Source organism: Pristiophorus japonicus, chromosome 17 (genome assembly GCF_044704955.1).
Source record: "Pristiophorus japonicus isolate sPriJap1 chromosome 17, sPriJap1.hap1, whole genome shotgun sequence".
Classification (NCBI taxonomy): domain Eukaryota; kingdom Metazoa; phylum Chordata; class Chondrichthyes; family Pristiophoridae; genus Pristiophorus; species Pristiophorus japonicus.
The window spans coordinates 17,969,671-17,997,554 of NC_091993.1; the positions used below are offsets into that span (position 1 = coordinate 17,969,671).

Here is a 27,884-nt window from a genome sequence, read left to right on the forward strand (position 1 = left end):
TCGCCATCGGAAGGATCGATCTAGCTCCATTTTTTGGAGCTAAAAGTTTCTTTTTGGAGTTAAATAAATTTAGAGCCATTTTGCTAGTTTTGCCAGTGGTGTAATGCTGTCCTTAAAAAAAAAATAAGAGCTGATTTTTTTTGAGAACCGTTTTTGTGACGTCACTCGGGGTCAAACCCAACGATAACGCCATTTTTTGCGTGTTTCCCGAATAAGGATATTTTTAAAGACAGTGCTAAATACCACTTTTAAAAAGCTTGCCTTACCTGGTGGAGTCGGATGGAAATTGGCGATAACTGGGCCATCTTGGGAAACGGAGCTTTGGGGGGGAACAAAACCGATATTTTATATAGGAATGATAAATACTCTCTATTCTACGTCTTCAGCTGGTTCATTTGCCATGTCAACAGAGGAAGGGTTATGATATATAAACTCCAGGAAACCTATCGAGATGATTTCATCCTTTGCTGAACATAGAAACATAGGAAATAGGTGCAGGAGTACGCCATTCGGCCCTTCGAGCCTGCACCACCATTCAATATGATCATGGCTGATCATGCAACTTCAGTACCCCTTTCCTGCTTTCTCTCCATACCCCTTGATCCCTTTAGCCGTAAGGGCCACATCTATTCCCTTTTGAATATATCTAACGAACTGGCCTCAACAACTTTCTGTGGTAAAGAATGGGAAAGAATGATTCTCCATTATAGAACCATATCCAGGGTTGAAGTAAAACCTCCGATTTCTCTGCCCTGTGCCTGTATTTGGCCGGGATCCTATTTCTAGCGCAAGGAACCAGCGCGCTGTCCCGACCCGACCTGGGCGACATGCAAGATTCTGCTGCTCACACCGAGCCAGTTCTAATGGGCAGCTTTGGTTTTAAATTACTTTTCATTCAAAATTCGGAGATGGGTGAAATCAGTCACTCCTTCCAAAATCGTTCCTGTTGCCGAGGTAGTTTGTGTATCTAAATGTTATGGTTATGATATGTTTCTATAACACAGTGGCCGAAATCTCTGCCGCGTTGCAATTGTGCCTCGCGTTACCCTGGAAACCTAAATGCTACGAGTGTTGGGCATGCGCAGAATGGGTGTTATTTTTAAGATGAAAAAATTTAGCTCCATCCTTAAAAATGAAAGTATTTATGCACTAAGCCATTAATTTTGGCGAACCGTAAGCCTTATTGTTTTGGTGTTATTTGGGCCTAAAAAATCGGCTGTTAATCGGAAATAATGCCAAAAAGTGGAGCTATTTTACAATGTGGAAAGTTTGGCCCTAAGGAAATTCCTAATCATTTTATAATCGATAGATTGCTTTTGAAGTGCAGTCAATGTTGTTATGCAGGCAAATGTTGCAGCCAATTTTCACACAGCAAGGCCCCAAAAAGCAAATGAAAGAATGGCCAGACCAATCTGTTTCTGGTGGTGTTGGTTGAGGGAGGAATGTTGGCCGGGAGATCGGAAGAACTCCTCATATTCCTCAAATAGAAATACAGCATCGTTGACAATGCAGCACTGAAATGTCAGTTTAAAAGAAAGAAAGAAAGATTTGCAATTATATAGCTCCTTTCACGACCACCAGATGTCACAAAGCACTTTACAGCCAATTAAGTACTTTTGGAAGTGTAGTCACTGCTGTAATATTTAGGTTATGTACATAAGTCTTGGCAATGTCAGCTTAGGTTATGTGCTGGAGCGCAGCTTGAACCCATGACCTTCTAACCCAGAGGTGAGAATGCTACCAATGAACCACGATGGCACAGCAATGTCATACTTCCTCACCACTGCACTGAAGTGAAAGCCTAGATTATTGGCAAAGCCCATAGTGAGGTTTGAACCTAAAACTTTTTAACTCCGAGGTAAGAATGCTATGAACCAAACATTAGCTGTTTACTTTAAATGGTTTACTAAAGTAGCAGAGAAATATGTGAACATGTTATGCATTTGTCTATTAACATCAGTAACAATAACTTCTACACTTGAAGGATACCATGCAGTATTGTTTAAAATGACTCTTAATCCTACAGGGCTTATTTTAAAAAAAATCAAAACAATGTAATATGTTTGGTCTAAGGATCCTGGTACACAATTGAATTGAGTTGAATTAATGTTATCGTGATGATTTTATGCAGTTGATTCCACTTTTCAAGAACAGAGTATTAATTAAGATTAAGAATCAGACCCTCAAAGAACAGTTTATTGAATTGCATTTTAACAATTGATAGCCCTTAAGACCTGACTCTGCTTAGATTTTGGGTGGCATTGCGAAGGAAAATTCAGTCACTTGGTCTCTGTCTCTCTTCTACTCTTCCCCTCTGTCTGCAGTATCATGTTGTATCTATCTATCTATCTATCTATCTGTGCGCTAGGTCTCTGACCTTTAAATTAGGCTCTTTGAATATTTGCATATGAATGTCTAATACAATTGGGTGAAATTCTTCTGTTACTTAAATACTTCGGATGAAGGATAATCAATAAGTGCTCGTCTGCGGATATTTAAAGTGCTTAATTATAAGGCATCTGCCTTTCTCTGAAAGCTTAATGTGGGACTGCAAAATGTAAATGTTGTTGGAAATGTTTCATTTGTGGTCATTCTGCAGAATTTATAAATGAAGCCACGTAAGCTCGACTTGCTTATAAATCACAATTTGTATAACGAGTCCCTTCCTAATGCGTTAGTGTGCAGATTTATGAGATCTAAAATCATTTGAAAGCTCTAAACTCTCCGTAAAACCAAACCGGATGTTTCCCCATGGTCCCTTCTGTTCTCAGCGGAGATTGTGTAATATCACCGTGGTTACTCTGTGTCTGGATTTCATTACCATGTTCTCCAAAGATGTCCAGAGCTGATACTCTGAGTTGCTTTTGTTCGCTGCCAAACTGGACTAACTCCTTGTTCCTTTCTTCCACCTTCTGCACGCAGGCGGCAGAATTCTTGACCGTGATGACACAGTTCGATGAGATGGGTTTTCAGCACGAAGATATTAAGGAAGTTCTTCTCATCCATAACAACCATCGGGAAAAAGCACTGGAGGAGCTTATGACGCGTTGCGGATAGTCGAAACAGCTTCCAGGGCTCTGTTCTACCTCCTTTAGTTTTGGTATTGCACATATGAGTAGTCTAACCCTAACCCTCCTAGGTGTGGCATTTATTTTGTTTTATCCTTTATGGAGACTTAAAAAAATGGATTTGCCCTTATTGAAAGCATGTTGTATATCTGTGCAAAGTAAGTTCATTTAATATGTAATGGAATTTCTCCACTATTTGAAACACAGCAGTACGCACCAATCTGCGCCCTTATTTTTGTCCTGCTTATTGAAAGAAATCTAGTTCAGTTAACGCTATTATTATAAGTGTTTATTAAAAGGTTTAATTAGAGGAAATTGCGGCTCATCCAGGACTGGAAGTCGGACAATCAGTTTGGCAACACAGAGGCAGTGGAGGGGTTGAGCGAGGTGGTTGAGAGGGAGAGATTGGTGTCATCAGTGTACATGTGCAAACCGATGTTATATCTTCAGATGATGTTGGCGAGGGGCAACATTAAGATGAGAAATAATAGGGGCCAAGGATAGATCCCTGGGGGGGCTCCAATGGTAATGGGAAGAGAAGCCATTGCAGGCAATTTTCTGGCTACGACTGGATGGGTAAGAGACCTTGCCCCTAGCTGGGCTTAGCTTTGGAAACAGGGTCAAGAGCAAGAGCACAAATGCAGGCCTTGCCTTGATCTAGGTTCTGTTGGATTTGAGCAGTATGATATATATTTCTAAGGAGCCACACATCGATGGCACCTGCTTTCCACAGGACTGTCAGATTCTCCAGGATAGTTTAAAATTCATTGCCCTTGAAGGTTGGGCTGGGTCATTTTACAGAATACTGAGTAGTCCACCAGTTTTTAAAGACGAAAAGAAATTTGAAAAGAAAGTAATCAGCCAATGCCAATTGCCAGGGCATACAAAAGGTTGAACCGAATGTAACGTGTAGTTTACTGGAGCCCACAGAAAGGGTCGAGCTTTTGCACTGTCACAATTTTAATACTAATGATGTAGCAAAGGCTCCTAAATCTTTAGCTTTGGACAATAGCTAAGCAGTCGCCAACATCAAAGTGTGGATTGATTTTAAAAGTACACAGATTTCCAAGACTTATTTTGTTATGGTAATGCGGGGCGGTAATATTTAGCAATGTTTGCGCCGGGGTTGTGATTATTCTTAGAATGTGGTCGGCATGGAATTCTCATGAAGCAAGGCATTTCGTTAGCAATGAGTTGCCTGAATTGAAACAAGTGAAGTTCAATGAAACATTAGCCGGACAGAAAACAGCAGCTAATTTGTAACAAGAGGCTGAACTCCCGTGGGCACCTGCCCATTAAAAACAAGAACGGGTCGGAAATAATTACAAGCTCAAAGTCTGAATCCTGATAATGTGGAATATCATCACATTAAAGACTCAGAGACTGAACCCTGCCATATAGTATGTTATTACAATCTGCCACATTTTAACCTAGTTTCTTTGAATCTCAACACTCACTTGATTGACAAAACATATTCATTCACGAGAACTGTTGAAAGAGACATGTTCAAGTGGCTGTTTAGCTCAACATTCTTCAGTCAGAGGGTCGTCAATCTTTGGAATTCTCTACTCCGGGGGACTGTGGATGCTCTGTCGTTGAGTATATTCAAGGCAGGGATCAATAGATTTTTGGATACTAAGGGAATCGAGGGATATGGAGATTGGGCGAGAAGGTGGAGTTGAGGCCGAAGATCAGCCACGATCTTATTGAATGGCGGAGCAGGCTCGAAGGGCCAAAAAGCCTATTCCTGCTCCTATTTCTTACATTCTTAACATTCCTGCTCTCTGCAGGAAACCCCTGAAGAATCTGAAATTCCTAATGTGACACTGGCGATGTTATTTTGAACAAAAAGACACCTTGGGGGTAATTTTATGGTGTAAAATGGGCGATATCGAATTGGCCGCCCATTATGCACCATGCTCAATTTTCCTTTCAGTGACTTCACTGGAAAGAAAGTTCGAGCCTAGGGTATAATTGGGGGCTCGTTTGATATCGCCCATTTTACACCGATAGCCCAAAGTGAAAATGACCCCCACATTCAAATGCTGCATCTTCCATCAGCGCGTCGGTAAGATTTCTGTCTTTTCTAATGAAATGCTGTATTCAGGTAACCTTCAACCCAGGTTTTCCTTGCTTTTCTACCTGAATCCTAACTGTTTATTTTGAACAAGCTAATTTCACTGAAGAGCTTTCGGCTATGGCATCCCTCCCCTTCCATTCACCACTTGCACCCCACTCCCTCCAAAATAAAGAAATTCCATATCATTTTCTTTTACAGCTCCCGTAAGACCCATGCTCCTGGCTGGAAGCCAAGCTTGCTTCTTCGATTAAGAACTCAAAGCCCATTATGTTCTCACATCAGAGAAAGTCTTCCCTCACACACGCCGAGATTAACATGCAACACATTCTGTTATTTACGCTTTTACCTGTGCTGCTCTTTCCCCTGTCAGTCCTCAGCTGGTCATTATTGACGGTCAAACAGTAACTATGAATCGCTATCGAATGCTGGCCAAAAACAAAGCACCCATGAAGGATGTAAAGGTAAATATTGAAAGTTTCCGTTGTTCATTCTTGGGATGTGGACGTCACTGACGAGTCAGCATTTATTGTCCATCTGTTGTTGCCCTGAGAGGATAGTGGTCAACCTTCTCCTTGAGTCATTTGAAACAACTGAGTGGCTTGCTAGGCCACCTCAGGAGGACAGTTAAGAGTCAACTGTGTTGCTGTATGACTGGAGTCACATACAGGCCAGACCAGGTAACGATGGCAATTTCATTCCCTAAGAGATATTTGTGAAACAGTTGGATTTTTATGACAATCCAACAGCTTCATGGTCACTTTCACTGATCCCACATTTTTTTTAAACCTGAATTCAAATTCCCAAACTGCCATAGTGGGATTTGAACTAAAATTGTCTGGATTATTAGTGCAACCCTGTGGATTGCTAGTCCGGTAAACGTAGAAACATAGAATATAGGTGCAGGAGTAGGCCATTCGGCCCTTCGAGCCTGCACCACCATTCAATATCATGGCTGATCATGCAACTACAGTACCCCTTTCCTGCTTTCTCTCCATACCCCTTCATCCCTTTAGCCGTAAGGGCCACATCTAACTCCCTCCTGAATATATCTAACGAACTGGCCTCAACAACTTTCTGTGGTAGAAAATTCCACAGGTTCATAATTCTCTGAGTGAAGAAGTTTCTCCTCATCTCGGTCCTAAATGGCTTAATACCTTATCCTTAGACGGTGACCCCTGGTTCTGGACTTCCCCAACATCGGGAACATTCTTTCTGCATCTAACCTGTCCAATCCCGTCAGAATTTTATATGTTTCTATGCGATCCCCTCTCATTCTTCTAAATTCCAGTGAATATAAGCCGAGTCGATCCAGTCTTTCTTCATTCTTCATATGTCAGTCCTGCCATCCCGAGAATCAGTCTGGTGAACCTTCGCTGCCCTCCCTCAATAGCAAGAATGTCCTTCCTCAGATTAGGAGACCAAAATTGCACACAATACTCAAGATGTGGTCTCACCAAGGCCCTGTACAACTGTAGTAAATTCTCCCTGCTCAAATCCCCTCGCTATGAAGGCCAGCATGCCATTTGCTTTCTTTACTGCCTGCTGTACCTGCATACCTACCTTCAATGACTGATGTACCATGACACCCAGGTCTCATTGCACCTCCCCTTTTACTAATCTGTCACCATTCAGATAATAATCTGCCTTCCTGTTTTTGCCACCAAAGTGGATAACCTCACATTTATCCACATTATACTGCATCTGCCATGCATTTGCCCATTCACCTAGCCTGTCCAAGTCCCCCTGCAGCCTCCTAGCATCCTCCTCGCAGCTCGCACTGTCACCCAACTTAGTGTCACCTGCAAACTTCGAGATATTACATTAATGATTTAGACGAAGGAATTGAATGTAACATAACAACGATACTACTGTATCCTGCATTGTCACATTGTTGATCAATGGTTGCTACGAAGATTTGTACAATATAGGCCTATATCTAAGAAATTATTCAGACATTATTTATTGAGCTATCCTATTTTGTACGAGAGTTGGGAATGCGTACTTACTTTCTCAGGAGCTGTGGTTGGTGCGAGTCTTGGACATATTCAAATGCGAAGAAGTTGTGTCTTGAAATTAGGCTCTTGAAATATTAGCGCATTAACAGTTTGTCTAATATTCCCTTGACCCCTATTTTAAGATACTTAAATCCATCATTTTAAAATAATTTCATACGAACAATGAATATTCAAGACACTGGTGTCTTACTGGAGGCTCATTCTTTCCTTCTGGATCTATTAGACCCCAAGCACACGAGTCAGACTTGTTCACTTTGCATCTGATGTACGTTCCATACAGTGTATTTTAAACATGTTTATCATGCACTGTTATGAATTAGTTTGCCTTGCCCTGCAAGCTACTTGTAGAAACATTTATAGCAACTCATGGACTTAAATTCACCATATAGATTTATTTTAATACTTCCTCAGTCTGTCAAATGGTATTGTTCAATGTAAAAAATGTTCAGTAGGAAATCTGCTCTGTGCTTTTTGAATTCTTGACACAAAGAAAACAAACGTGTCAATAGAAATAAAGACTGCAGGTAAAATCTATGATCTATTGTTTCTTCATATCTTCAGATTGCTGAACGGATCCCTGGTTGCAGTTGTTAACTGACCTCCTTTAGAAACATAGAAAATAGGTGCAGGAGTAGGCCATTCGGCCCTTCGAGCCTATTTATTATATGATCAATATTTTCTTATTTTGGGCAAGGCAATTAAATGGACACTACAGTGGTCCTCAGAATCTCGGGGTGGGGGGGGGGGGTGGGGGCAGAGGGGTAAGCAGACCAATGTCCATCTTTCTGATTATTACCCAGTGACCCTTGTTGGAAAGTTTCATGTATTTAACCATCTTGCAATGGCATAGTCATGTAACTGTAACTCATGTACACTATACCAGTACCCTAGAAATGCACACCCTGACCACAGGGGGTGAACTTGTGGGAGACACTCCTCACCTGGGTTTCCAGGTATAAAAGGGGAGGTCCCACCCAGGGTCAGGACTCCTTGGTCCTGGCAATAAAGGTGAAGGTCACAGAGTGACCATGTCTGATATATCCATGCCTCGTGTGAGTTTGTAACAAGGTGCAGGGACACTACTGAAAGTGCGAGCGTGTGACTGGCTGTGACAACCTTCAAACAGTTTTCTGACCCTCGGCTCCACAGGTGAAGACTGGCAACTTGAGCAAGGTACAGGAGAGCTCCCAATGGGCCCCAGACAGGCCCAGCACCTTCAGAGCACGGGGGAAGCAAAATGGAAGAAGGGGAGAATTTTCTTTTTTTTTATCCAAAGAATGTCAGTTTTGAATCGAAGTGGCCTGATCAATAACATTTCCAACAGTAAACCTGAAAATACAAAAAAGGACAGTTTCATCAGAATGTAGAGCTCAAGAAGGCAAAAGTGTGCAACAATCACTGGTTCTGTTAGTTTGACAGCTTTGATCACCACATCATTAAAAAGCATAGGGAAAGGAAAGTGTTTTGTATCTGTAAAGCATGCACTCCCATGTTCTGCCACCAGGGAGTGCATCCCCTGAAGTCCCAAGGGGTCCCAGCATCCCTTGGGAGCACTGTATATAAGCCGGCCCCTAAGGCCTGCTCCTCACTCTGGAGTGTCTTAATAAAGACTGAGGTCACTGTTACTTTAACCTCCCTGTGTGCAGTCTCATCTGTGTTAGGAACACACTAGAAAGAAAGACTTGCATTTATATAGCACCTTTCACGACTCAGGACGTCCCAAAGCACTTTACAACCAATTAAGTACTTTTGAAGTGTAGTCACTGTTGTAATGAGGAAACGTGGCAGCCAATTTGCACACAGCAAGCTCCCACAAACAGCAATGTGATAATGACCAGATCATCTGTTTTCTTGTGATGTTGGTTGAGGGATAAATATTGGCCAGGACACCGGGGATAACTCCCCTGCTCTTCTTCAAAATAGTGCCCTGCGATCTTTTAAGTCCACCTGAGAGAGCAGGCGGGACCTCAGTTTAACATCTCATCCGAAAGACAGCACCTCCGAAAGTGCAGCACTCTCTCAGCACTGCACTGAAGCGTCAGCCGAGATTTTTGTACTCAAGTCTCTGGAGTGGGACTTGACCCCACAACCTTCTGACTCAGAGGCGAGTGTGCTACCCACTGAGCCACAGCTGAAAGAAGTGATTGGAATGCATTGTTCAATCTGAGCTTGTATTGACTGTTAAGATTTTTATAGTCTTAAAAATGAATATTTGAATAGTAACATTCTCTTGTTAAATAATTTATGCTTAAAATATTACACGGGCACTATGCAATATTAATGACTAAAGTGCTTTATATTTCATTTCGATATAATATTGAGGCTGTGTGAAATCCAAACCTCTCAAACCTGTAGATTTTATTATGCCAGCATTTGGCAGACATTGCTGTTCTCTTTACTGAGGTGAAATGTATAAGTTGTCGACAGACGTTGTCTTGAACGTGCAACAAAGAATCTTCATTTTTTAAAAACTTGACGTTGCACAGTAATGAGTGAAATGCTGGTCTGTTTAGAAAGACAAGCTTCAAATACAGAGTAAAACCCTTTGAAATCCAAGCCCATTTGTTTATAGATGTCCAGGAGGGAATGTTCAGAGCCCTCGCTCCGACAATAATGACCGCAGCTTCTCACAGGCAGAGTTTTCCACAGGATGAAAATACTCTGGGAACTTTTATTACAAACTCCCTCGGCGTTGTATTGTGAATGCGCCAACCATTCCCCAGATAATTGGAGGCAGATACATTTACTGATGGCAGGATGTTGGACTTTTGGGGAAAATGTTTTAACCCTTACTATGCTTACTGAATAATAACTCCACACTGTTGTGCAGCCTTTCCCATGCTGAATCAGCAAACACTTCACACAGTGTAACTCTTATTATGCCAGATGACCAGCAACACTCTAATTATACAGATGTGGCTTTGAAGTGCCAGCTGTGCCTCAGTGGCTAACACTTTCACCTCTGAGTCAGAAGGTTGTGGGTTCAAGTCCCACTCCCGAGACTTGAGCACATAAATCTAGGCTGACACTCCAGTGCAGTGATGAGGGAGCACAGCCCTGTCGGAGGTGCCGTCTTTTGGATGAGATGTTAAACCGGGGCCCAGTCTGCGCTCTCCGGTGGACGTAAAAGGTCCCATGGCACCATTTCGAAGAAGAGCAGGGGAGTTATCCCTGGCATCCTGGGCCAATATTTATCCCTCAATCAACTTAACAAAAAGCTGGTCATTGTCACATTGCTGTTTGTGGGAGCTTGCTGTGCGCAAATTGGCTGCCGCGTTTCCTACATTACAACAGTGACTATACACCAAAAGAACTTCATTGACTGTAACCCGCTTTGAGTCGGTGGTCGTGAAAGTCTGTCTGTCTTAATACTGAATAAACTGCACTTCCATACAATGACGGGGTTGAGCCTTTATCCTGTTGAATAATCAGGATACAGTTAGTAGTGAGGAACCCCGAATGTGCTGGATAAACAGTTACAGTGACTAGCCTGTTTGTGCTTTTGTATATTCTTGTGATCATCTGTACAGGGGATGTTTGTACTAAACAGTAGAAGAGTTTCACACTTTTGGTACTCAGTGTCACCATCAAGCACTCCCGGGTCAGGTACAACATGGCTTTGCTGATCAGTTTGGGAAAGTCCTCTCTACACTGACCCAATAGTGTGCTTCAACTCAAACTTTAGGGGCCACTCACTGTCAGTGTAATATTTCACACGATAACAATCACTGTAGCCGCTCTAAATGATGCTGCAAGTTTATTGAAAAATTATTGAAATCCCTAGCCCGGAGTTGATGGGCCAGTCGTCTAAAGCACTGTATTACCCAGTTATGATGGCTATGGTTCATGTATAACAGTGTAGGTATATATAATATGCATACTTCTCCAAATGAGATGGGCAAATACCATGCAAGCAAATCAAGTGAGTGTTGTGGTGTGGGCACTATTCACATACAGTATGGTCCCAAGAGATCTCGGCCTAGAAGCCGCATCGTGCACTCATCAGCTCTGAATCACGGTGCTGCATGCGCTTAATGAGGCAGACAAATATTTCAGGGAGGTTTTCCTCATGAAGTAGAACATCTGGCTTCCCGATACACATTGCCGAGCCCATTACTTCAAATATCTTTGCCACTGCTATCTCACCTTGCAGAATATAAGATGGTCACTATTATGTCTGTAGTGTACCTATGAATGACTCCACGAGGCAATGTGTTGTACTCAAACTGTAGTGACCGTGGTCCTTTATTTGTAACTCCAGTGAGGCAGACGCATGGTGGCTCCTCTTTTATACAGCCCCTGCCACCAGGGCAGGAAACCCCGGTCTCCACCAGTTGCACCCTCTAGTGGTGCCAGCATAGTATATACACAGTGTAAACCCTATTGATAGTACATCAGGTAAACAAGTCTCCATCTTATGCAACTATACAGTGACTACACATATCTAGTCTGCATATATAACAGTCACCAAGAAATCCAAGTTTATTGAAAAAATTATTGAAATCCCTGGCCCGGAGTTGATGGGCCAGTCGTCTAAAGCACTGTATTACCAAGTTATGATGGCTATGGTTCATGTATAACAGTGTTGGTATATATAATATGCATAGGGAATTCAGAAATAAGTTCTTTACCCAAAGAGTGGTGTGAATGTGGAACTCGCTACCACATGGATTGGTTGAAGTGAATAGTATAGATACATTTAAGGGGAGGCTAGACAAGCATATGAGGGAGAAGGGAATAGAGGGTTATGCTGATAGATTTAGATAAGGAAAGACGGGAGGAGGCTCGAGTGGAGCATAAACACAGGCATGGATTGGTTGGGCCGAATGACCTGTTTCTGTGCCATATATCCTATGTAATCCTATGTAGTGAAAATCAAAAGGCTTGATATCACAGCAGCCTGTGTAATTGGTGACGTTTATCAGTTTAAAGACCATTTAACCTATATATAAGTTGTCAGTAGCACTTGGGGAAGGTAAAAGTACCTTATAAAAGATGCCTGATCTGACAGCATGATTCAACTGGCTGTCACTGTCAATCTGGGGAACAGGAATGTTATGCCTCAAATGGTCTATTCCTAGGGTCATTCATAACTTCTACCAGAGTAATCGAGGAAGCGAAGGGTGAAATCAGCGCAACAAGGTTCTTCCACTTAATGGGTCTAAAATGGAAAAACGTGTGTGAACAACAGAATTCTAAGGAGCCGCAGGTCCAGAAAATATTCCTTAAAAAGTTACAAAAGCTTTTATTTCTAACCCTATATTACAACAGTGACTACACTCCAAAAGTACTTCATCAGCTGTAAAGCGCTTTGAGACGTCCGGTGGTCGTGAAAGGCGCTATATAAATGCAAGTCTTTCTTTCTTCTTTCTAACCCTGTTGCTCAAAATATCTGGCCAAAGTTAAGCAAAATATGTTGGATAGCTATTAATGCCATTATTGGCAATTATGGTAATGGGTATGCTGCATATTTCAGTTGGTCTGTAGATATTTAACAAAGTATTCTTTTATGTAACTGCTTCCGTCTTAATTTGCACAGTTATGTTTTCAATTAGAAATAACTGCAACCACGGAAACTGTAATTCCCCAACATACGTACACAAGTGCGTAATCACATCGTCAGTACTGTTTAATTTATGGTTCGTCATAACTCCATTTCTGCAGAATTGGTCGTTAAAGATTACAGATAATATTAGGCTGGCTATGCCTCAGAGGAATTTTGAAATTTGGCTCCAACAACATACATGGTATTCACTCTCAATCTGCACAGGCAAGATTCATATCTATTACCGTCTCTGAAATCTGCAAATGTGCATTCAGTTCATGGAAACATATTGAGTAAGAGATAGAGATTTAACAACAAACATTTTTCTTCTTTCTACAACATGCAAAGTGGTAAATGTGGTTCTTTATAAACCCCCGTCAAGCCATCAGGACAAGGTTCAATGTTTGAAATAAAGTCTGATCGAATGTTCTTATCGTGCAACATGTTCACATAAAAACATAGAAAATAGGTGCAGGAGTAGGCCAGTTGGCCCTTCGAGCCTGCATCACTATTCAATAAGATCATGGCTGATAATTCCCTCAGCACCCCTTTCCTGCTTTCTCGCCATACCCCTTAATCCCTTTAGCCGTAAGGGCCATATCTAACTCCCTCTTGATGCCAGTTCATTGGATATATTCAACAACTCTCTGCGGTAGGGAATTCCACAGGTTAACAACTCTCTGAGTTGACAAATCTTCTGGAATTTTTTGAGGATGTTTCCAGTAAAGTGGACAAAGGAGAACCAGTTGATGTGGTATATTTGGACTTTCAGAAGGCTTTCGACAAGGTCCCACACAAGAGATTAATGTGCAAAGTTAAAGCACATGGGATTGGGGGTAGTGTGCTGACGTGGATTGAGAACTGGTTGTCAGACAGGAAGCAAAGAGTAGGAGTAAACGGGTACTTTTCAGAATGGCAGGCAGTGACCAGTGGGGTGCCGCAAGGTTCTGTGCTGGGGCCCCAGCTGTTTACATTGTACATTAATGATTTAGACGAGGGGATTAAATGCAGTATCTCCAAATTTGCGGATGACACTAAGTTGGGCGGCAGTGTGAGCTGCGAGGAGGATGCTATTAGGCTGCAGAGTGACTTGGATAGGTTAGGTGAGTGGGCAAATGCATGGCAGATGAAGTATAATGTGGATAAATGTGAGGTTATCCACTTTGGTGGTAAAAAGAGAGAGACAGACTATTATCTGAATGGTGACAGATTAGGAAAAGGGAAGGTGCAACGAGACCTGGGTGTCATGGTACATCAGTCATTGAAGGTTAGCATGCAGGTACAGCAGGCGGTTAAGAAAGCAAATGGCATGTTGGCCTTCATAGCGAGGGGATTTGAATACAGGGGCAGGGAGTTGTTGCTACAGTTGTACAGGGCCTTGGTGAGGCCACACCTGGAGTATTGTGTACAGTTTTGGTCTCCTAACTTGAGGAAGGACATTCTTGCTATTGAGGGAGTGCAGCGAAGATTCACCAGACTGATTCCCGGGATGGCGGGACTGACCTATCAAGAAAGATTGGATCAACTGGGCTTGTATTCACTGGAGTTCAGAAGAATGAGAGGGGACCTCATAGAAACGTTTAAAATTCTGACGGGTTTAGACAGGTTAGATGCAGGAAGAATGTTCCCAATGTTGGGGAAGTCCAGAACCAGGGGTCACAGTCTGAGGATAAGGGGTAAGCCATTTAGGACCGAGATGAGGAGAAACTTCTTCACCCAGAGAGTGGTGAACCTGTGGAATTCTTTACCACAGAAAGTAGTTGAGGCTAATTCACTAAATATATTCAAAAGGGAGTTAGATGAAGTCCTTACTACTCGGGGGATCAAGGGTTATGGCGAGAAAGCAGGAAGGAGGTACTGAAGTTTCATGTTCAGCCATGAACTCATTGAATGGCGGTGCAGGCTAGAAGGGCTGAATGGCCTGCTCCTGCACCTATTTTCTATGTTTCTATGTTTCTATGAGTGAAGAAGTTTCTCCTCATCTCAGTCCTAAATGGCCTACCCCTTATCCTAAGACTGTGTCCCCTGGTTCTGGACTTCCCCAACATCGGGAACATTCTACCCGCATCTAACCTGTCCCATCCCATCAGAATCTGGTAAGTTTCTATGAGATCCGCTCTCATCCTTCTAAACTCCAATGTATAAAGGCCCAGTTGATCCAGTCTTCCAATGGTGCTGATGTCATAAGACAAGTTAAAATTGGAATATTTTCCAACTGGGTACAGAAGTGCCTGGTGTCGTTAGCTTCCCTTCCCTGAGAATATATACACCGAGGCCAGCCTGGAATAGCAGCTTCATAAAAGCTGACACAAGCCCCGAGAATCTGCCAACTCTTTATTCCGCCCCCCCCCCGCCCTCCCCTGTTCAACCTGGCACTCATCTTCTCATCTTCTCCACTTTCCCCCAGTTCAAGGTGAAGATCTCCCTTTCCTCAGTTAATTCTTGCATTAGTCTTTTGTAGCTTCTTCAGTTACTCTCCCTTTCATCCCCCCCTCATTTAATGCTGCCATTCTCCTTCCTCTACACCCCCAAGCACTGCACTCTGTTTTCCCCCCATGTCCCCCAAAGAACTGGACCCATCTTCTGTCACTTCCCTCTTGCCTTCCTTGGTCCCTTTGTTCCATTGCCGTTTATGTCCCACTTGCCCCTCCTATTCACTGCCATTGATTTTTCTTGTGAGCATTCCTGTCGACTGTATGTATCAGCCAGACAGAGGAAAGGAGCCCAGGCAGTTTCTGATTTTTAACAATTAAACACTGTCGGTTTGCATGTATGGTGGTTAGATGTTCTCGCCATTGCCTTTACTGGAGAGCACGTTGATGACTTTGTTGTGTATTGGTGTACGGTAGTTTAACTCGCTTCAGAATCAAGGCTGGCATGGGGTAAGCAAGCATCGCATTTGGACGTGGGGGTACAGGAACTATCCTACAATTTCAGGAGGTGTTCCTTTGGGCTGTGTAATGTATTTGCTTCATGGGTTCATTGCTTAAGAATTCATAGCAACACTGCTATTAAGAACTAGTTGGTTTATTAGCAAAGGTTTAACAATCACACGACACATTACCAGTTCATCCACCAGGCTCACAACCACTTGCCTCATTGTGATTGCCCTGAACCCAACTGGCTGGGGTTTTATTGAGTCTTGTGAACATCATGTGACTGGCTAAGCCACTCCCAACTCAACAGCTCTACAACTTTTTTTTTTTAGTTGCAATACTTTAAACAAGTGTCCCTTGATTAAAGGGGGGAGGGGGCACACTCCAAAAACTTTTCAAGTGCCCCCTTGTCTTTTTGGTTTTTTTTGAGGGCACTAAAAACACAAATTATACAAGTGCCCCCTGGCTAAAAGGGGGTGGGGGGGGGGGCAAGGGGAGAGGCACTAAAACCAACAACTTAAACAAATTAAACTTTAGACATTAAAATCAAATAAAAAATTTGGTTGCCGGGGGTAAAGATGCACTCCAGTCCCTCTGCCGCCCTCCTCTCGCTGAAGGTCGGGAGCGTACCAGTGGCCACCGCGTGCTCCATCTCCAGGGACACCCTGGCCCGGATGTAGGCGCGGAAAAGAGACAGGCAGTTGGGCTGAACGACCGCCCGCTGCCTGGACCGGCTGATGGCCCCCTTGGCCGTGCCCAGGAGCAGTCCTACGAGGAGGCCTTCCGACCTGCCCGCTCCCCTACACACAGGGTGCCCAAAGATCAGGGGTGTGGGACTGAAGTGCAATCAGAATTTGAGGAGCAGCCCCTTCAAATATTGGAAGAGGGGCTGCAACCTCACACGTTCCACAAAAACATGGAACACGGACTCCTCCAGACTGCAGAAATTACAGGCAGCCTGGGAGCCCGTGAACCGACTTTAAAACTTATTGCACGGGACTGCTCTGTGCAACACCCTCCAGGCCAAGTCCCCAATAAATAAGGGGAGGACTCCCGCGTAGAGTGCACTCCATTGGGGACCCTGCCTCCTCCGGACGGCAAGATGGTGTGCCATGGCATGTCCGGACGGCAGACGAGGATAGCAACATGGAGAGTGTGCAGGAGCAGCCCGTACAGGAATCCCCTCCACGCGGAACTGAAAGGCACAGAGGGGATTTCCCCTCAACTACAACTCTTTTAGAGTAAACAAAATAAACATTAGATCAAGTACCCCCCGATCTGGGGGACACTCCAGACACTTTTAACTGCCCTCTTTTTTTATTTTTTTAATATTTTTTGGGGTTTTTTTTGTGTTTTTATTGGTGATTTTTGGGCATTAAAATGATATATTTTACAAGTGTCCCCTATAAAAGGGGAGGGGGACACTAAAACCGGCAATTCAACCAAATTAAACTTTAAAACATATAAAATCAAATTAAAATTTGGTTGCCGGGGGTAACGATGCACTCCAGTCCCTCCGGCACCCATCTCTCGCGGAAGGCCGCGAGCGTACCGGTGGACACCGCGTGCTCCATCTCCAAGGACACCCGGCGCGGATGTACGCGCAGAAAAGAGGCAGGCAGTCGGGCTGAACAACCCCCTCGACCGCCCGCTGCCTGGACCGGCTGATGGCACCCTTGGCCGTGCCCAGGAGCAGTCCTACCAGGAGGCCCTTGGACCTACCCGCTCCCCTCCGCACAGGGTGCCCAAAGATCAGGAGTGTGGGACTGAAGTGCAACCAGAAATTGAGGAGCAGCCCCTTTAAATAATGAAACCAGGGCTGCAACCTCGCACACTCCATAAAAACGTGGAACACGGAGCGCAGAAATTGCAGGCGGCCTGGGAGCCCGTGAACCGGCTTAAAAATTTGTTGCACGGACTGCTCCAGTTCACCACCCTCCAGGCCATGTCCTCGATAAATAGTGGGAGGACTCCCGCGTAGAGTGCACTCCATCGGGGACCCCCGCCTCCTCCGGACGGCAATATGGTGCGCCATGGCGTGTCCGGACGGCAGACGAGGATGGCAAAGTTGAAGTGTGCAAGAGCAGCCCGTACAGGAATCCCCTCCGCGCAGAACTGAAAGGCACGGAGGGGATTTCCCCTCAACTACAAACTGTGAGCATACTCACAGGTGCATACATTACAGGCTGCGTCATTTTTCTGGACAGTTAGAGATCAAAGGTGGTGCACTGCCAAAGTCTGTCTGACATCAACCTACCATTCTTCCACATGAGTAGGTTATAGTGTTTGTAAGAGGGGACTTGTTGTATGGGTGTCTAGGATAGGAGATCCAGGCTGTTTGTACTGTCCCAGTTTCGGGCAGATATTGCTCTGACTAGCGTATGTCCCATGACTGCTTAATCCACATAGATATAGTGGGAGATGCAGGATTTGCCCAAGTGGGAATGGGATACATCGACACCGGCAGTGAGGTTTGTGGTTGTGAACTTAAGGAAAGGTAACTTCGAGGGTTTGGACATGAATTGGCTAGAATAGACTGGTGAATAATACTTAAAGGGTTGACGGTGGATAGGCAATGGCAAACATTTAAAGATCACATGGATGAACTTCAACAATTGTACATCCCTGTCTGGAGTAAAAATAAAATGGGGAAGGTGGCTCAACCGTGGCTAATTAGGGATACTGTTAAATCCAGGAAGAGGCATATAAATTGGCCAGAAAAAGCAGCAAATCTGAGGACTGGGAGAAATTTAGAATTCAGCAGAGGAGAACAAAGGGTTTAATTAGGAGGGGGGAAATGGAGTATGAGAGGAAGCTTGCTGGGAACATAAAAACTGACTGCAAAAGCTTCTATAGATATGTGAAGAGAAAAAGATTAGTGAAGACAAACGTAGGTCCCTTGCAGTCAGAATCAGGTGAACTTATAATGGGGAACAAAGAAATGGCAAACCAATTGAACAAATACTTTGGTTCTGTCTTCACGAAGGAAGACACAGATAACCTTCCGGAAATACTAGGGGACCAAAGGTCTAGTGAGGAGGAGGAACTGAAGGAAATCCTTTTTCATCAGGAAATTGTGTTGGGGAAATTGATGGGATTGAAGGCCGATAAATCACCAGGGCCTGATAGTCTGCATCCCAGGGTACTTATGGAAGTGGCCCTCGAAATAGTGGATGCATTGGTGATCATTTTCCAACAGTCTATCGACTCTGGATCAGTTCCTATGGACTGGAGGGTAGCTAATGTAACACCACTTTTTAAAAAAGGAGGGAGAGAGAAAATGGGGAATTATAGGCTGGTTAGTCTGATCTCAGTAGTGGGGAAAATGTTGGAATCAATTATTAAAGGTGAAATAGCAGCACATTTGGAAAGCAGTGACAGGATCGGTCCAAGTCAGCATGGATTTATGAAAGGGAAATCATGCTTGACAAATCTTCTAGAATTCTTGAGGATGTAACTAGTAGAGTGGACAAGGGAGAACCAGTGGATGTGGCGTATTTGGACTTTCAAAAGGTTTTTGACAAGGTCCCACACAAGAGATTGGTGTGCAAAATTAAAGCACATGGTATTGGGGGTAATGTATTGACGTGGATAGAGAACTGGTTGGCAGACAGGAAGCAGAGAGTCGGGATAAATGGGTCCTTTTCAGAATGGCAGGCAGTGACTCGTGGGGTGTCGCAGGGCTCAGTGCTGGGACCCCAGCTATTTACAATATACATCAATGATTTAGATGAAGGAATTGAGTGTAATATCTCCAAGTTTGGAGATGACACGAAGTTGGATGGCAGTGTGAGCTGTGAGGAGGATGCTAAGAGGCTGCAGGGTGACAGGTTAGATGAGTGGGCAAATGCATGGCAGATGCAGTATAATGTAGATAAATGTGAGGTTATCCACTTTGGTGGCAAAAACACAGGCAGAATATTATCTGAATGGTGGTAGATTAGGAAAAGGGGAGGTGTAACAAGACCTGGGTGTCATGGTACATCAGTCATTGAAAGTTGGCATGGAGGTACAGCAGGCGGTGAAGGTGGAAAATGGTATGTTGGCCTTCATAGCTAGGGGATTTGAGTATAAGAGCAGGGAGGTCTTACTGCAGTTGTACAGGGCCTTGATGAGGCCCCACCTGGAATATTGTGTTCAGTTTTGGTCTCCTAATCTGAGGAAGGACGTTCTTGCTATTGAGGGAGTGTAGCGAAGGTTCACCAGAATGATTCCCGGGATGGCAGGACTGATATATGAGAAGAGACTGGATCGACTGGGCCTGTATTCACTGGAGGTTAGAAGAATGAGAGGGGATCTCATAGAAACATATAAAATTCTGACGGGACTGGACAGGTTAGATGCAGGAAGAATGTTCCCGATGTTGGGGGAGTCCAGAACCAGGGGTCACAGTCTAAGGATAAGGGGTAAGCCATTTAGGACCGAGATGAGGAGAAACCTCTTCACTCAGATTTGCTAACCTGTGGAATTCTCTACCGCAGAGAGTTGTTGATGCCAGTTCGTTAGATATATTCAAGAGGGAGTTAGATATGGCCCTTACAGCTAAAGAGATCAAGGGGTATGGAGAGAAAGCAGGAAAGGGGTACTGAGGTGAAGGATCAGCCATGATCTTATTGAATGGTGGGGCAGGCTCGAAGGGCCGAATGGCCTACTCCTGCACCTCTTTTCTATGTTTCTATGTTGTCTTTGCATCTCAGGTAGATTGTGCAGTTCTGGGATCAGACTTAGAGACATGGAAACATGGGCTAGTCAATGCATTTGCAGAAAGTTCTGGCCAAGGATCTAATCAAAGTCTCCCAATATTGCCAAACATAATGGGCCTTCTGATCAACTTCAAAATGAGAGTCATGTCGTATGGAACAATAAACCATGTTATAACAACAGGAACAGCTTGTATTTATATATTGCCTTTAACGTAGTGAAATCTCCCTAGGTGCTTCACAGGAGCATTAAGAGACAAAAAATTTGACACCGAGCCTCATGAGGAGAAATTAAGGCCAGAGACCAAAAGCTTGGTCATAGACGTAGGTTTTAAGGAGCGTCTTAAAGGAGGAGAGTGAGGTAGAGGCGGAGAGGTTTAGGCAGGAAATTCCAGAGCTTGGGGCCTAGGCAACAGACGGCACGGCCACCAGTGGTTGAGCGATTATAATCAGGGATGCTCAAGAGGGCAGAATTAGAGGAGCGTAGACATCTCGGGAGGAGTTCTGGGGCTGGAAGAGATTACAGAGATAGGGAGAGGCGAGGCAATGGAGGGATTTGAAAACAAGGATGAGAATTTTGAAATTGAGACATTGCTTAACCAGGAGCCAACGTAGGTCAGCGAACAGAGATAGGGAGAGGCGAGGCAATGGAGGGATTTGAAAACAAGGATGAGAATTTTGAAATCGAGACATTGCTTAACCAGGAGCCAACGTAGGTCAGCGAGCACAGGGGTGATGGGTGAGCGGGACTTGGTGCGAGTTAGGACATGGGCAGCCGAGTTTGCATAACCTCAAGTTTACGTAGGGTAGAATGTGGGAGGCCAGCCAGGAATGTGTTGGAACATATTAGCAATTTTTGCTGAAATCAGAGGATATAAATTGGAAGTATATAGCAATTTGGCTTCCCTACCAATGGAAACATTTGAAGCTACGTAAACTTCTCAGCAAACAAATACCAACTAAAATCAGGAGAGGTATGAAGCTGTGAGGAGTGCAGACATTTCATTCCCCAGGACTCGAAACTCACTGCCCATTCAACAAAGACTGAATCATTATGGAAAAACTCAATGGACTCATTACACAAAATGTTAATGGCCTTTACAACCGGAACTGATTGTCTTATAATTAGAATTTTAACATTGGGAAGGTGACAGAGTGAGAGACACTATCACCAGCACCTTCACCCTGAATTTCCTTGGCATGGGTAGTCAGATTCGTAAATTATCACGGCAAGCAAACAGTCATACAAAAAAATCCAGGGCTTAGATCCAGCTCATTTGGCAAGGCTGATACAGCTCTATATATGGAGATATTTCCCCAGAGCTACTGGGGAAATGGAAAGATTTCAATAGGATCAAACAAGAACGATAATAAAATCAACTGCAGCAGCCTCCATCCAGTTTATCCCTTTGTCCAAATGGATGACACAACATTTAGCACAACTCTGGAAACTGTAATTTATTTGTTTTATTTTCTTCATTCAAGGCGAGTGTTGCTCCCAGTCTTTCCTATTCTGACCACAACAGTAACAACAACAACAACTTGTATTTGTATAGCATCTTCAACGTAGTAAAAAGTCCCAAGGCACTTCACAGGAGTGTTATGAGACAAATATTTGACACCGAGCCACATAGGGAGAAATTAGGGCAGGTGACCAAAAGCTTGGTCAAAGAGGTAGGTTTATAGGAGCGTCTTAAAGGAGGAAGGAGAGGTCTAGGGAGGGGATTCCAGAGCTTAGGGCCTAGGCAACAGAAGGCACAGCCACCAATGCTTGAGCGATTATAATCAGGGATGCTCAAGAGGGCAGAATTAGAGGAGCGCAGAGATCTCATGAAGTGGAGGTGGGGATGGGGCTGGAGGAGATTACAGAGATAGGGAGGGGCGAGGCCATGGAGGGATATGAAAACAAGATGAGAATTTTGAAAATCGAGGCGTTGCTTAACCGGGAGTCAATGTCGGTCAGCGAGCCCAGGGGTGGTGGGCGAATTGGACGGTGCGAGCTAGGTCATGGGCTGCCCAAGGCACTTCACTGGAGTGTTACAAGACAATCATTTTGGATGGCCTCAAGTTTACATAGGGTAGAATGTGGGAGGCCAGCCAGGGGTGCGTTGGAATAGTCAAGTCTGGATGAGGGTTTCAGTAGCGGATCTCACTAAGGTAATAAGGGAAACAAAACACTTAGTATACATACTTCAGCTTTAAATCAGCAATACATATTTACTTTTAGGATGGGGAGGGAAGAAAAACACAAGGAAATCTACAAGGTTCTTGTGTGATGGGGATTGGAACTAAGTTGACTTTTCCAATTTCAAATATGGAATATATTACAGAATATGCTCAATAAAAGTCTCAATGTAAATGGTAAAATGCATTACAATGCTTGCTGCTGTACAAGAAGTATTTTTTCTTACAGGAATGAGTAATCTGATCAATTCCAAGCCATGGGAGTATCAAACACAAACAAATTTGCTTCATGGATTTGTTCAGCACAACTTGTCTACTGGTAAATACCAGGCTATAACTTACCTTAAACAAATAGACAGAGTCTCCGGAATAAACATTGGAGGAAGGGTCGAGAACCAGAGCGACACAGATTTAAGGTGATTGGCAGAAGAACCAAAGGCGACATGAGGAAAAACATTTTTACGCAGCGAGTGGTTAGGGTCCTGAATGCACTGCCTGAAATGGTGGTAGACACAATCATGGCTTTCAAAAGAGAATTGGATAAGTACCTGAAGGAAAAATAAATTGCAGGACTACGGGGAAAGGGCAGGGGAGTGGGACTAGCTGAAGTGCTCTTGCAGAGAGCTGGCACAGGATCGACGGGCCGAACCCTGTCTATTTGTTTAAGGTAAATTACAGCCTGGTATTTACTAGTAGGAAAGTTGTGCTGTAACCATTCTATGATTCTAGGATCGTACCAGTACAGGTATATAGATATTTATGTGTGTGTATTTTTTAATGTATTGAAATTTATTCCTTATAACAGTGTTTCTTAAGTCATTATTTATTTTTAATGCTGTTAAAAGGTGCTTTAGATATATTTCTTTTACCATTTGATTTACCGCCAACTACCAATTGGAGCACTATTAGCAACTGAAGAGAATTCGAAGCAAACTGTGGTGCTACTAAATTGAACCAGCTGCAATGGTTCCAAATGGAAAATGAGAAAATCCTTACGGCCACTGGGTCCTGGAAAACTGCCAACACGCAATAAGATTCATCCTTCGAAAAACGGTAGGATTGGCATTCTGGAAAGATGAGATGAAATAGTCTGAAGGTAAAAACAAACCTTCCAAAATGATCTTGTGAGTGCCCCAGCATGATCAGTAAGAAAGTCGCAACCTCCTATCCACACAGTTCACCGTTGTGTTGGAGGAAAAAACTGCACACTACTTCTCGGGTAACTCACACTTTCTATCTGGGTAACAGTGGAATTTGTAGAGATGGGCAAATGATTTATGGGGTAAAGATTAGATTTAAATAGGTTGGGGTCTAACTTCCCAGGGAGCTGAAATTGTGATTGGCAAGTCTGGGACAGGTGACCAGGCAGTGCATCAACAGTTATTGGTATTGAAGGTCTTTTAAAAAATTGATTCATAAGTGTGGGTGCTGCTGGCAAGCCCAGCATTTATTGCCCATCCCTATATAACTGAGTGGCTCGCTAGGCCACTTCCGAGGGCAGTTAAGAGTCAACCATATTGTTGTGCATCTGGAGTCACATATAGGCCAGACCGGGTAAGGATGGCCGATTTCCTTCCCTAAAGGACCCAGATGGGTTTTTACAACTACTGATAGTAGCTTTTTTATTCCAGATTTATTTTAATTGACTGAATTTAAATTCCCCAGCTGCCATGGTGGGATTTGAACTCATGTCTACTGGATCATTAGTCTAGGCTTCTGAATTGCTGGTCCAGGAACATCACCACTATGTTATCAGTCCCTTATCATCAGAAGTGGGGCAACTTATGATAAAAATTCAACTGGTTTAAAAATGTTGAGAAAATAGTTCAAGGAATAGGGTGAGTAAAAAAAAAGATTGTTAATGAATCAGTAAGATCTTTTAACACAATAGGCAAAAATATTGTTTCTTTCTAAAGGCGTGTGCTGGGAGCGGGACCTTAGATCTCATTGATATCACTGAAACATTGTTTAATGTGAACTATGGACCAAAACAGAGCGACTGAAAATGACAGTCATTCGTATATGGGCTAGAAGGAGCAGAAGTCACATCTGTGATGTTTAGAAGGCTCAGTGGACCACGTGGGCTGATGTTTAAACATCATGGAACAGGTAATGGTTGAAATCTGTGTGAAATACAGTAAGCAGAACAGACTACAAGCAGCTGTATTTTTCTAGTTCTGATGCCTAATTTGCTAAAGAACATCCATTTCGGAGAATTTTGATAACATTTATTGTTGGATACTAGTTTTATACCGACAGATGTAAACAATGGATATATGCAGATGAGCCAATCATTGTTTTGTGAGCAACTAGCAGATCTCACCTGGCATTGCTCTCAGCAAGTCAGATGATAGGTTGAGGGTGGCACGATTTAATGTTTTATGTTTTTGCAGGTAGACTCTAAAAAAAGAGTTTCATGCACAAGGACCAATTGTGGAGCAGTAGAGGCGTGTCCTGCTCAGTTGGAGCTGAGAGCAGTGAGAGGAGCAGCTATCAACCTGTGCTCCTGCCTGGAGAGCCCTGAGAACAGCCCAGGAAGAGAAGGAAGGAAGGGGCTTCACCACCAACTTTCACCCAGAGGGAGAGGAGGAAAAAGCAGATGATAGGTTGAGTTAGAGCAACCTGTAATGCAGTGTGTTATTCTGCTGCTAAACTGCCTGTCACATTAAGGGCACAAAGCCTAATTGCTTTAAATCCAGAGGTCAATTAGAGGTTAATTGTTGTTGGTGAAGGAATTTAATAGAATTGGCCAATGACTCTAAATTTCCTGCTCCATGTCTGAAGAAAGTATCATGAAAATGACTTATTTTCCTTCCTTTAATACTTTTGTGCAGCATTTGAAGTATTGTGGACAGAGGCTGGAAGCAAGTCATACATATAGCACTATTTTTCTGATCACCTTTTGTTCAGTTTAGCATCAGTGTGCATTATCGTAGTTTTCTCAATAATCACCCAGCATTCACATTCCCAAGGAGAAGAAAATCAGGGTGGGGGGGTGGGTGGAAACGACGTGATTGTAAACTAAGGAGACAGTGAACTTGGCATTTAGAAGACTTATGGAACGAATTAGCTTCTGACCCTGTGAATAATGATTTAATTGAAGCATTCAGAAAAGGAAATGGACAGATTCCACATTCCTATAATTTTGCCACCACTTTAGTGCCTGGACAAGTGAAAGATGAATTTAATTTGAGCAGGTCCGACAGATAAATCGAAACAATTGATCGAGTTAGATTTGCAGAATGCCCTTTCCCCATGCCTACCTGGTCTGTGTATCGGTTTCTAGAATAAAAAGGCACATGAGGAACATTACAAATCCCTGCCCAAACTTAGTTTTGGTGTGGTGCAGCCAGTTCCTTCTTTGGCAGCCGAAGTAAGAAGGTATGCATAGAACCACTTCGAGGAAATCCAGCCCCTTCCTTTGCTGGCTTCCATTTATCTTCCTGTATATTGTAAATCAGGGTTAACATTCTGTTTACTGTAAAAACTGTATCCCCTCTGACGGACGCTGTGAAAAGTGCACCTTTGCTGTTCACATACTGGCCAGACAAAGCAGTCCATTGTTGCCTAGTGAGGTTGAAGGAGTCGATCATGCACCTCAAAAAATCATCTGCTGGTCCGTTTCTCATAACATACAGGTTGTCCATATGTGCGACCATGCAATGACCATAGCTTTGCTGCCGTTTTAGCGTGGTTACAAGCAGCCATTCATCTTTATGGGTCCTGTACTCATAGATGTCCGTGGTGTCCATGGGTAACCAAAGGCATATGAAGATCCTGCCCATTGTGCATGCACACGCTATGCCCTCTCCAGGTCTTGGCAGATGTGCAGCGATGGACCATGTGTTGGATGCCACATGGTACTTCTCCACGGTTGCAAGCATTGTATTCTTGTACATTCCCCCCATGGCAAAGAGGCAACCATCTTGTCCTGTCAATGTTAGGTTGTAACGAAGGTGCTGAAGACTTGAAAATTCCCTCCAGCTATTTCTTTCGGTATCGTAGCAAAAATTAAGCTTTACTACCTGCTTGCTCAGTCCATCAACCCCTCCGACTATATAGATACTGTTGTCCAGCACAGCAATGCCTGCGAGAGAAGTGCTGGCTTTATCCGGTAATGAAGTCAAGGTTCTCCAATTGTTCTCCGCTTCATCCAAATAGCAGACGGTTCTAGAAATGTCATCCAAAAATTCCACGGAGGGTGAGTGAGTGGCCACAGCCACAAAGGTACTGGGAGAGAGGGATTCAATATAATCCAACTGATCTTCAGGCAAAAAGCTCAAATCTTCCCTTACATTGGCATAAACATCCCTAATAAACAGAGCTGAAGCACGAATCAAGTCAAACACCCCATACATAGTGGCAGCCTGGAGCATTAGAGTGCAGTTATTTGAACTGATGATATGAATCAGGTGATCTGTCAGAGGTTTCACGAGTAGAAAGGCCGCACATTCAATGGCGTCTAGGATTTCCTCGCTGTTCAGAATAGGCCGATCATCTTTTAGGACCTTCAGCATCACGCCAAAGCCACGGGCCGGTAACTCTTGCAGCTGGATCTCCTCCTGAGCGCACTCCCGCATGCCCGACTCGAAGAGAGCCCTGAAGTAGTCGCTGCTCTCAATCAGCATGCGCTTCTCAACAGTGAAGAACTCACCCTCCACTTTCACACGCACGTAACCTGCTGGTGGCTGCATCGTTCAATCAGTGAGGCCTTGTTCAGATCCTGCGATTATCGACCACAAGCTTCGAATTCTTGGGATTGCAGTTTGAAGTGGCATTTGGGGCCGTGTAACACTGAGCTACTTCAGCTGATAAATAATTAAACTAAATCCAAGTCTTCGTACCGTTCAGTTTTAAGTTGTCTGTTTACAACCTCTTTTGAACCGCTTTCTGCGTCCACAGCCTCTGCCATTAGTTATTAATATCTTGGGCTATAGATAGCTGACCTTGCATGCCATATGTCGAATGCAACAGGTATTTTTAGGAGAAAGCAGATTATCATGGGCCCACACTTCGACCAGCCCGTGTTAGTGGAGTTGAATTGCTTTAGTTCTGCATTGCGTCCACACTTCAATTTTATCGCTACTACATAGAAACATAGAAAATAGGTGAGGAGTAGGCCATTCAGCCCTTCGAGCCTGCACCACCATTCAATATGATCATGGCTGATCATGCAACTTCAGTACCCCATTCCTGCTTTCTCTCCATACTCCTTGATCCCTTTAGCCGTAAGGGCCACATCTAACTTCCTTTTGAATATATCTAACGAACTGGCCTCAACAACTATCTATGGTAGAGAATTCCACAGGTTCACAATTCTCTGAGTGAAGAAGTTTCTCCTCATCTTGGTCCTAAATGGCTTACCCCTGATCCTGAGACTGTGACCCCTGGTTCTGGACTTCCCCAACATCGGGAA

General features: G+C 43.7%; 2 protein-coding genes across 2 annotated transcripts in view; one reads left to right on the top strand and one right to left on the bottom strand.

Annotated features, from left to right (window-relative positions):
- ubap1lb (ubiquitin associated protein 1-like b) overlaps nucleotides 1-3,057 on the top strand; it is a 37,542-nt gene extending 34,485 nt beyond the window's left edge. The window contains exon 6 of the mRNA XM_070859324.1: nucleotides 2,923-3,057. Within this exon, the coding sequence (XP_070715425.1) occupies nucleotides 2,923-3,057 (135 nt within the window). The remainder of the gene's footprint in view (nucleotides 1-2,922) is intronic.
- Nucleotides 281-27,252, bottom strand: kbtbd13a (kelch repeat and BTB domain containing 13a). Its single transcript, XM_070859323.1, has 2 exons — nucleotides 25,732-27,252; nucleotides 281-319 (listed from the first exon to the last, which is right to left on the bottom strand). The coding sequence occupies exon 1, from the start codon at nucleotides 27,160-27,162 to the stop codon at nucleotides 25,798-25,800; it is 1,365 nt and encodes a 454-aa protein (XP_070715424.1). The 5' UTR covers nucleotides 27,163-27,252; the 3' UTR covers nucleotides 281-319; nucleotides 25,732-25,797.
- Between the last annotated feature and the right edge of the window lie 632 nt (nucleotides 27,253-27,884).